The 11,413-nt window shown below is 41.8% G+C and overlaps 1 protein-coding gene across 4 annotated transcripts in view; it reads right to left on the reverse strand.

Annotated features, from left to right (window-relative positions):
• The window catches only part of SFSWAP (splicing factor SWAP), a 51,306-nt gene extending 50,885 nt beyond the window's left edge, over positions 1–421 (reverse strand). For 2 of the 4 annotated variants that reach the window (XM_068157395.1, XM_068157394.1), the window contains exon 1: positions 9–413. In XM_068157395.1, coding sequence (XP_068013496.1) covers positions 9–274 — 266 coding nt within the window. In that variant the 5' untranslated portion in view covers positions 275–413. Of the gene's footprint in view, positions 1–8 lie in introns of all 4 variants that reach the window. The other 2 variants (XM_068157393.1, XM_068157398.1) reach the window with 2 other exon arrangements.
• Between the last annotated feature and the right edge of the window lie 10,992 nt (positions 422–11,413).

An 11,413-nucleotide genomic window follows, 5' to 3' on the forward strand; every position in this document is an offset into this window, starting at 1 on the left:
ACACCGACCTATCGATCATGATCTTGGGGTCTCCCATCCAAGGAATAAGGTGTCGCCCCTGCTCCTGGTACTGAGCCTTCTCATCATCTCGAAACAGCTTGCAGGCATAGCCGAACACCAGCAGCTCCACACGGCTATTCCCACCTCCTCCTCCTCCTCCTCCTCCACCTCCTCCGGGGGGCCCGGGGACCGCTCCCCCGCCTGACAACAACATTAAGGGCGGCGGGCCTGCTTCTTCTGCAGTCCGTCGAGAACCTCCGACCCCTCCGTACATCACCAGCGGATGCAGCGAGGAGGAGGAAACTCGCAGTAACAACGACTGTCCGAGAAGCGAGTCCCCCAAAAGGCCGGGCCCGCGCTAAACTGCCCAGCTCCAGAGCACCACAGTCGCCATCACCCGAAACAAAATGGCGACTCTTCCGCTTCCGCCAGCGGAGCGGCGCTTAGGCCGGCTTCCCGGAGCAGGCAGATTCGCCGTCGCTTTGGCCAGCCCGACTGTGCAATCGAAGGGAAATGCGGCGCAGCGAGTCGAGCTCCGCTCTTTCGGCGGGCCAGCAGCGTGCGGCAACAATAGCGAGCGGCCAGACGGCCTCCGTGACGCCACCGGCGTGACGAAAGTGCAGAAGCAGGGGCGGGGAGGAGCGGCGGCCGCCGCGCCGGGGAGGGGCTGCGCGGGTCCTGTCGCGACGTTGGGGGTGGGGTTGGGTGCTTTCGTGGTACTGCGGGGGGTGAGATGTGTCGATGGAGTTTAAAAAGACGAGGAGGCGGCTTTGTACGGGCAGGAAGCTGTGTCGCCTGGTGTTGTCACCGTGCTGAGCAGCCCCGCAGGGGTCTGACGATAGGCGGTCATAGGCGAGATGGGCAGCGATAGAGCCAAAAGAAGAGGAAGGACTGGGGGTGTGAGTCTCGGCAGGAATGTCTGTGGGAAGCTGTAGCAGAAAGCGGGGATTCAGCTCAGGCTGCGCTGGGGAAAGTCTGAGGCTGGGCCTGGGAGGCAGAGCAGGAAGGGGAAAGGCTGTGATGCTGAAATTTTTCAAGCTTGTTTGCCTTGGGTTTGTTGTTTTCATCACTTTTCCAAGAACTGTGAAGATGGACATGACAATGTGTACTTTATAATAACAGGAAAAGGCACTGTGTTTTGCAGTTGCCAATAGGAGTTAATCCGTGTCCTTTGTTACCAGAAGTTCCAGATGCCCACAAACACAGGCAGAGCTGGTGGAGTTTTCCTGTGTGAACAGCTTACTGAAGTCATTGTACACAGAGGAATGAGTGAAAGAAAAGCAGTGCAGAAGTACTAGAAAGGAGAGGGATAGCTTGTGTCAGCATTCAGAAATACCTGCTACCATGTAAATTTACTGAAGGAGAAGTGTAGGCACTTCCTTGGACACTATTCATCTGGAGTTACGGTACTGAAAACAGTAATCCATGGAGTTTCCATGCTGTCTTTCAAAGTCAACTACAAAATCTGTGTCCAGTATCTGAAGGGGGCCTACAGGAAGGCTGGGGAGGGACTTCTCAGGATCTCAGGTAGTGATAGGACTAGGGGGAATGGAATGAAGCTGGAGGTGGGGAGATTGAGGCTGGATGAGAGGAGGAGGTTCTTCACCATGAGAGTGGGGAAGCCCTGGAATGGGTTGTCCAGGGAGGTGGTCGAGGCCCCGTCCCTGGCGGTGTTTAAGAGCAGGCTGGATGAGGCTCTGGCCAGCCTGATCTAGTGTGAGGTGTCCCTGCCCCTGGCAGGGGGCTTGGAACTGGATGATCCTTGTGGTCCCTTCCAACCCTGACTGATACTATGATACTATGTACTTGTGATGTATCTGCAGTTCCACCTGCCATTCTGTGTCCTTGAAAATATGATTAAAAGTCTACTAAACATCTGTACCTTTTGCAATGACTACCTGGAAGTTAACAGTAATGATCTGATGCCTGAAAGCTACTAGTGAACAAAACTGCTAAAGGTAGATGCTTCAGACTAACCTTTCTCTTTTATATAAATAATGACTGAATTCTTTTAATGAAGAGGGAAGTTCTAAGTGTAATACTTGCCTTTGAGAAACAAAATACATAAACACCATGGAGAAAGATGGGAACATGCTTGAACATCATGCAACAATTTTATACCAGTTGAGAAACATTTGGGGTAAGAAAACAGGAGAAAAAATAGAGAAATGACTCCTGGGGAGGGGAAGCTTATTAAGGAGTTTGTGATGGAGTATGGAAGAAAGCAGTAAGTGGGTGAGGATTTTGTGACTTCTGTAAGTTTTCTGGTAATGCAAATGGTTCAGCAAAGTGGTAGCATGGCACAAAAATAGCTTTGTACCATTGAAGTACGGAGTAATACGATAACCTCAGACCGTTTTACTGAGGCATCAGCATCTGAGACAAGGACGTGAACTCTGCATGAGTCAGATAAAGGACAAAGGTAAAAATCTTACAAAGAATGCAATTACAGGAAAATTGAGAGTGTGTTTTAATGATTGCTTTAATGGTGAAGTGGATAAAGGCAAATAAACAGCAATTCCCCAGGCAGCTGAGCCATTTGTAGAAGAACCAAGAGGCCACCAGAACACTCGGGAACGATAAAGCACCAGGTGCTGATAAGTTATTAAGAACAGGAGGGGATAAGACTTTAAAAACTAATTTGTTTCATGGTTTGGAAACAGTGTAAAGAAATGGCAAATAGGAAGCATGTGTCTATTTTGGGGGGGGAAAGAGGACAAAGTGAAATGTGTGGCCTTGGGGCAGCATCATGCTGTGCATTGCAGCATGTGATGTTCTAGGCTATTTGCTCACATGTAATTAGAATTTCTGTAAACAGAAAAGAGATTAGGAAAGGTTTCTGGAAGAACTGTGCTGCAGCGCAACAATTATTTTCAGATTATTGAGTACCTGAGGGAAACAACTAGGAACATGAGCAGACTACAGACAGGGGTCTTTAATATATTTAGGAAAGCATGTCAGAGTATACATTATGAATTTGCAATGCAATAAAAAAGGATTCATCCCTTTCTTTTTCCCCAATATGTGCAACAAAAGTAACTTCCCCCCCCCTTTTTTTGGGCTGTTTTCTACTTTGCATCATCATTGGCAAAATTCAGTGAACAGGCTTGTAGTCTTCTATGTTGGCTATCAGGCAACACAACTGCATGTGAGAGTTCTACCATAAAGGATTGTATTGATCAACAGAAGCACAACATTTTTTATGTTAGGAATAGCTTGCCTATCACTCTAGTAATCTTGATTTCAGCACTCTCAAACCGTTGAAACAGGTTTGTTATTTATGTAGAAGAAATACCACCCTGGCTCTGCTTAGCCAAGATCTTAGACTGGAGCCTAAGATGTTTTTCTCTTGGTTATCATCTGTTCATTTACATTGTAATAAAAAAGAATTGGTCCCTTCCTTTTTCTCCAGTATGTGTAAAAAAGGTAACTTCCCCCCATTTTTTTGCTGTTTACATCATCATTGGGAAAATTCAGAGATCAGGCTTGTAGTCTTCTATGTTGGCTATCAGGCAGCACAACTGCTTGTGAGAGTTCTACCATAAAGGATTGTATTGATCAACAGTAGCACAACATTTCTTATGTTAGGAATAGCTTGCCTATCACTCTATTAATCTTGACTTTAGCAGTCTCAAACCGTTGAAGCAGGTTTGTTATTTATGTAGAAAAAATACCACCCTGGCTCTGCTTAGCCAAGATCTTAGACTGGAGCCTAAGATGTTTTCCTCTTGGTTATCATCCGTTCATTTACATTGTAATACAAATGTATTGGTCCCTTCCTTTTTCCCCAGTATGTGTAAAAAAAGGTAACTTCCCCCCATTTTTTTGCTGTTTACATCATCATTGGGAAAATTCAGAGATCAGGCTTGTAGTCTTCTGTGTTGGCTAACAGGCAACACAGCTGCTTGAGAGAGATCTACCATAAAGGATTGTATTGATCAACAGAAGCACAACATTTTTTACGTTAGGAATAGCTTGCCTATCACTCTATTAATCTTGACTTTAGCAGTCTCAAACCATTGAAGCAGGTTTGTTATTTATGTAGAAGAAATACCACCCTGGCTCTGCTTAGCCAAGATCTTAGACTGGAGCCTAAGATGTTTTTCTCTTGGTTTATTGTGGAACCCAACATGAACCTGCACTGCTGTCAGACTTCTTTATCTCAGCGGGATCTTGCAACAGAAGAGCTTCTGTGTTTGTTAGGGAAGGATGCATGGTATCTGCATGATTTCCTTGAGCACTGAAATTGTACATAATTATTCTCTTGAAGAAGCTATCCTCTAAATCATTATGACTTTTTGAGCGGATTTTGTTGTTACTTCTGCCGTTACTGTAGCATCCAGATATAAAACACATGGTAATTCCAATCCAATTGAATTGGAATCACATTTTAAATACAGAACTGCTGTAGAGCAGTAGCTAGGTAAACAATTTATGGGTATGTTAATGACTGCAGTGTGTAACTGGCTGCATTAATGACTGGGTGCAGAGTAGTGCTTAAGGATTTCCAGCTCTTTTTAATTATAAGCTTGCTGTAATTCATAGCTTATTTGCTCACTTTATACCCAGAGAGTTACTTACCTCTTGTATGAGTTGTATAAAGTTTCTATTTATCTCATTCTCTTTTAAAAAACCCATAAGGTAAAACCTGCTCTCTTCTTTCTAGCACAATGTTTCTATCCATCGACCACCTTTCTTATTCTGGTACATTACACAGATATGCCATGGATCCTTTGGTAGGCCTTTTTTTTGGCTTTGTTTTAGGTTTATGTGTTTATGTATTTCACAGCCTGCCAATTTTTATGGCTGGTTTCTTCAGTTACTGTCTTTAGGCAGAGGATTGCTTTATTGAGGGTGGTTGTAAGAAGCAAAGATGCACTTAAATATAAACAGGAAAAAAAATACACAAAGCTTGTCCCTTTTCCCTTGCCTTTGCTTCCTCTTTATTCAAAACCATCTTTGCTGCCATATTTTATACGGCTTTTTATTACTGCATGCTTGAAAAGGGTAAATTAAACCTTATGAGTAGCACTAACAATCAGCATTGGATTTGCTCTTCAGTTCTTTTATAGCAGTAGTTTGTTTTATTGCAGTTTCCCCCGAAAATTGTTCTTGTGTATGAGGCATTTTCAGTTAGTATGCAACAATTTCTGTTACTGTACAGAAGATTTGTAGAGAAAATGAAATAGTCTCAAAGTGTAATCAGTTTATGATTAACCAAATTCTTTACATTCAGCATAGATTTGCTTTCGTTGTGAGTTCCATAAGGAATGTGTTGTAGTTTTGTTTGCAAATCATAGTGTCACTGGGCAGTAGCTTCTATTGGTTTGGGGCTTTAAGTAACCTTCTGTCGTGCAGAGAGAGTAATCAAAATGAACTGCTACTTTGTAGACAGCACTGATGTGGTTATGAAGAGCCTTCAAAGCTGATAGTGTATCTGTCTCATGGCAGGGAGATTTTACACTAAATTCTTCACACAACAGAACAGCTCACCCTGTCTTGCAGTCTGGCCAATTGTATTTAATCTCCTTGTAGCCAGCACGAGGAATCCTCTCTGCAGAAGACATGAAGGTCATAGCTGAGCAGGTCTACTGCATACAGAAAATAAACTTATTTTACCTATGAGTGGTACTATTTGTCTAGTGGTGTGATAACATTCCTGATTAAACCTTGATGGTCATTGATCTGCTGCTTGTAGAAACCCCCACTTGCTACACAAAAATTAATTGCTTTATGATTTTCTTTCTGCTCTTTTGTTTTGTCCGTTACCTCATTGGGAATGTACAAATAGCAGAAGGTCAATGTCTACCCTTGTGTAACCCTGTATTAAAGCCACTGTTATTTATTTTTAATGGTAGCATGCTCGAAGAACCCAAGACAGATTCATTAGCAGGAATGGATTGTGGTGCCATGTTTATTACTAATAACAACACGGAAATACAGATTATGAATGGCTGCTATTGGATATGGTGAAATGAATGCAGTAGCCAGGCAAAGGCTTATTTGCACACTTCATGGCTCTGGTAATTTATGGTTTGTTTGGGGGTTTTTTGGTGGTTTTTTTGGTTGTTTTTTGTTTGTTTGTTTTGTTGTTGGGTTTTTTGTAAATGAAGTTCAAATTGTTCTTCAGCATCCACTGCTTTTTTGAAGCCTCTCTCTCAAATGATGCTAAAGCACTCCTGGCCCTTTGCGTTCTTGGGAGAAATCAATACTGCACTCCTGTGTGGAGATAATTACTAAAGATTTGGGCTGGGTAGACAACTATTCATTCCTAGAGGAAGAAGGTGGAGCAGCAGCAGTTTGTATTGTTTATTATCTTACTTTATGTTCTGTGATTTTCTGTTCTGCAGAGTATTTTTCTTCTGGAAGATTTTCATTTTATTCACATTTAATTCTTAAATGTTTTACCAAAGATTAATGATTCCAGATAACAAAAAGTTTCATTGATAGGAGGCAGCAGAGGAGCTCTTAAGCTTCTCATGCTGGGGGCTATGCTGAGTGGTGATCTTGTTTTGTTTTAAATGCTGGTAGTTGAATGTCAATAAACATAGTTCATTGGTTCCTTTAACCCATAAGAAGAGACATGGGAATGTGTAAGCATAAAATAAAATGCACAAAGAGAAGTATTTTCCCCTTTGTTGTCATATTGTTTGTGAACATATTGGAGTGCTTTACTTTTAGTTTTGACTTTTTAGTTGTTTACCTCACAATTGCTTTTTAATTCCTGTCAATACTCCCAAATAGCAATTTCTTGAGTCTATTAACTGGCATTCACGTCACTGGGGCCTTTGTTGACCCATGATGGAAAACAGAACATTCAGTCCATATTGTAGGATGTGGTTTTTTGCTTAGGTTTAATGGAAAATTAACTTAAAATGTGACTGGGTTGTGCTGTCATATTGACTGTTGTCAAATAGAAATCACTGTCACTGTACCTTTGGGTGTATGTGAAGATGTCCTCTGAAAGGTCTATGTTCAGAATTACTGATGGAATCTGCTCAGACTTGCAAGAGCAATTGGTACCTGGACAATTTGCCTAACAAGCTTGTAGGCAGAAATGAGGCTACTGAGCCCTTGGTAGTGTGTATGAAATGATGTAATCACATGGACTTAGAAGTTTGTGCAACTTAAGCAACAGCTCTAACTGCTGTGGAAAATAGGATTAGCATCTTAGAGATCTAATTTATGGCTCAAGCAGAAATGTTTTGGTGACAGGAACTCAAGTTAGGATGGACAACAATAACATGCAAATTGAAACAAGGATGTTAATTGCATACTCACCACACTATATTATGAAGCTACTTTATATTTTTGTCCTAATGATAAGAGCAAGGAAAAACAGTCATCCAAACACAGTGGTGGAGTAATGAGCTCCTCCCTAAGGCCCAGAGTTAGGGAGGTGATGGAGTCACTGAAAGGGTCTTCATTTTTTCCCATCTTTTCCACTTTCCCTGTTGCATTTCTTGGGAAATTACTCTTGCCAAGACAAGAGAAAAGATGACAATCTTCAAAAGACTACTGATGTTTCATTGAGCAAGACAAGACAATAATGCAGCTCTGTGAATCACACTTGTACTCTCTGCCAAGATATGAGGGTGTGACTGCCTTCCTTGCAACAGGACAGAGGGGAACACTTGCTGCCTCGAATTTCTGGTCTTATAATCTGTGAGCAGATTTGCAGGGCCTTGAAAAAGAGTGCTAGAGGAAGTCTGTCAGGAGTTACACTGTATTAATTAATGACTGTTTGACTTCTACTCAAGTGTGGAGACTAGGGAATGGCCTGAGTTTGAGCTAAATGAGCATCAGATGACCCTGATCATCGAACTGAAGGTTAGAGGCACAAACTAGGCACAGCACAAAACACCTAGAAGCAAACTTTAGGCAAGATGCAAACATTAAGCTTGAAGACTTAGAAAATACTTTATTTTAAAATACAGAGACTGACTAGAAAGCTTTGAAAGCCATTGTGGGAGAACTTTGACAGCAGAGGAAGTGTCTCAAACCTATTGATTAGTGTAAAAAGAACATTGGGATTAGAGAAATCCTAGAATTCCTCCAAGAGTAAAATCTGCATTTTGAACTGAAACAGCAGTGAACTCACACTGGAAAAAGACCTTAATGCTGTCAGACCCGGTGTCTACTTAGCAAAGATGAAGCAACCTAAATTTACTGTTCTTGGAGAAGCTTCATGTTTTAACAGAGAGGGAATGGGATCATCTTTGTGCTGTAGCAGGACACAGATACTTCCTGCTTTTTTTGGTTGTTATCTGGGTGACTCCTGACAACCTGATCTCCCTAGAAGATTTGTTTCTGGATGATGCTATTTAATTAATTATTGTCCCACTTGTATTTGCAAAATGTCAGTGTGGTTTTGGAATGTATTCTAGGAATGGAGAGCTTTAGTTACAGTGTAAGACTTCACAACTGCAAAAAGTCTACAGGTGACTCTCTCATTCCTAATTACTTCTGGTTTAATTGTACAAAGAAACAGATATTAGTTTAAAAGTAACTCAGACTGTCAGAAATACTTCCTTGGAGCACTTCGGTGTTGTTTACCTTGTTTTCTGTGGGCACTATTACTACAATAAGAAGCTTGAGAAAGTGTAACACAGTGTTTCAGAAATGCAAGAAGCAAATAGCATTGTGTTCTCAAATGGGTAGTTGTCTGCAGAAGCACTTTATCTAAGAAACCACCACGTGGAGTTTTGCCATTAGACAGGATCTGACCGCACAAACCTGTCCCAAATGTGCACTCTAAGCAGGATTATTTAAGGCTGACTTTCTCCTGAGACACTTCAGTCACAGCAGGCTAGTGAAGAAGCACTTTCCTTTATCCCCACAACAACTTGTTCTTGATGTAACTTCGCCAAACTTCACTTCTTTGTTGTTTTTATTGGTGATTTTATTAGTGTTTTTCAAAGGTTTATGCTCAGCAAAATAATGGGGTTTGTTATCCCAAAGGAAGACTTTTCTAACACAAGTCTTAAAATCCAGGTTGTCAGACGTGTAATGCTAGAAATTACTCTGCTCTGTGCCTTCCTTGTGTGTGATAATCTGCTCTAACCACTTTTTGGAAGTCTGAAAAATGGATTCTTTCTTTGAGACCTGACCACTTCACAAAGCACAGAAAATTATAATCCTTTCATCTCCCCCCCCCCCCCCCCACCAGTTCCACATGCATCTGATCCTCATCTTTCTTTAGAAACAATTTATTGACACTGCCCCCCAAAACAAAAGATTGCTGGTCTTTGTGTTGTTGTACTATAAATCCAGTACGTCTCACTTATTCCCATAAGAGCATATCTTACTCAGGTGCATCGAAGCCCATTCACAAGTAAAACTCCCAAATGATTCAGTGTATTTAACAATCAAAGGGTGATTATTCACTGTGAGACTGCAGTGTGGGGCTTAAATATTTCCCAAGCAATTATCCTGGCATTTTTATCTGGCTCCTTTTTTTAGGGCAAAAATGTCTGATGGTATTGACATGCTGCTGCGAATCATTAGTACAACCTGAGTAGAAATAACTAGATAGAATAGAATAGAATAGATCTGGCCCAAATTCCCATACAGTAGTAATAATAATAATAATAATAATAATAATAATAATAATAATAACAACAATAATAATAATAATAATAATGATGTAAAAAGTGTTAAAGTGTCCCTGTGGCTTTTCTTCTAAGGCTGCCTAAAAACTCTCCTGAAAAAAATAGATAAATACTTTTCAGGTTTGAAAACTGTAACACTTTCAGTTTATAAGTGCTCAGCATGAAGTTTTCCTCTCCATAAAGTTTTGGCCTGATTCTTTATCACCACAGAAATGTTTTAGTTAGGGGCATGAGGCACATATAGGCAAGTTTGGGTGGAGCTCAGTGATGTCAAGACTGAACAGCTCCGTGAAGTCTTGCAGTTGGCATATACATTGCACACTGATATCCCTTACAGAATAATTTGATGCTGGTCAATATTCAGGGCTAACAGCACAAGCTAATAGTAAGATCAATGACACTTGATGCTTTCTTGTTCACTGCACTGATGTAAAAGAAAAAGCGTCTGTCTTCTAAGGTGATGGAAGATGGATTATCCTTCCTCATAGTCTCCTATGAAAGTATAATTGAGTTCTTCCATGCTAATTTTCACCTTATGTACCCAGAAGGTTCTGCTGGTCTGGAGGTCAGCAGGCTGCAATATTCCTAAGCCTTTGTTCATATTTCCTCAGCAGATGGCCTGTTAGCAGTCAATCTGAGTTAATAGATACATTGCACATTGGACTGTGAACTTTTTGCTTCTTTTTCCTGAGTATAGATGAGAAGGAGTCAAGTATTTGGGAAGAGGAAAAAGCACATGGAATTTGAAAACTAGTCTTGAAGTTCGAATCACAGTATCACACAGTGTCACAGTATCACACAGTATCACAGTATCGCTAAGGTTGGAAGAGACCTCGAGGATCATTGAGTCCAACCTGTCACCACAGACCTCATGACTAGACCATGGCACCAAGTGCCATGTCCAATCCCCTCTTGAACACCTCCAGGCATGGTGACTCCACCACCTCCCTGGGCAGCACATTCCAATGACGAATGACTCGCTTGGTGACGAACTTTCTCCTCACCTCAAGCCTAAACTTCCCCTGGCACAGCTTGAGACTGTGTCCCCTTGTTCTGGTGCTGGTTGCCTGGGAGAAGAGACCAACCCCTTCCTGGCTACAACCATCTTTCAGGTAGTTGTAGACAGCAATGAGGTCACCCCTGAGCCTCCTCTTCTCCAGGCTGAACAATTCCAGCTCCCTCAGCCTCTCCTCATAGGGCTTGTGTTCAAGGCCTCTCACCAGCCTTGTTGCCCTTCTCTGGACATGTTCAAGTGTCTCGATGTCCTGAGGGGCCCAGAACTGGACACAGGACTCAAGTTGCAGCCTAACCAGTGCAGAGTACAGGGGCACAATGACTTGCCTTCTCCTGCTGGCCACACTATTCTTGATGCAGGCCAGGATGCCGTTGGCCTTCTTGGCATCATCCTTATGATGCTTCTCGAAATCTCACTGTATTTAGCACAATGCAATGGCTCCTCCTTTCTGAAGTTCCCTGGGAAACTGCTCTGTAATCAGCTAAACTAAAAGAAGTTTAAACTTTTATATTGATTATCTGCATGCCCTGTGTGAAACAAATACTCAGTTTTCATTCTGTGTTTAGCAAAGAAATCCTAAGAATGTTTGTTTCTTCCTAAGTGCTGGGTAATATGTGCTTTCAAGCATGATGGCTTTAATCCCCTGCATGGGGAGGAAGAAAACTTGGCTGGATTTCAATAAAAGTAGGAAGCTGTGTACAGTAGCTGCCAACTGTTACCAATTATTTTATTTTCCTCTCAAACCATTATGTTAGATAAATGCTGCTGTAATTCTGTGAAAATATTC

This window comes from Melanerpes formicivorus, unplaced genomic scaffold, assembly GCF_026170545.1.
Source record: "Melanerpes formicivorus ecotype bairdi unplaced genomic scaffold, bMelFor1.0.p_v2 SCAF_36, whole genome shotgun sequence".
Lineage (NCBI taxonomy): Eukaryota > Metazoa > Chordata > Aves > Piciformes > Picidae > Melanerpes > Melanerpes formicivorus.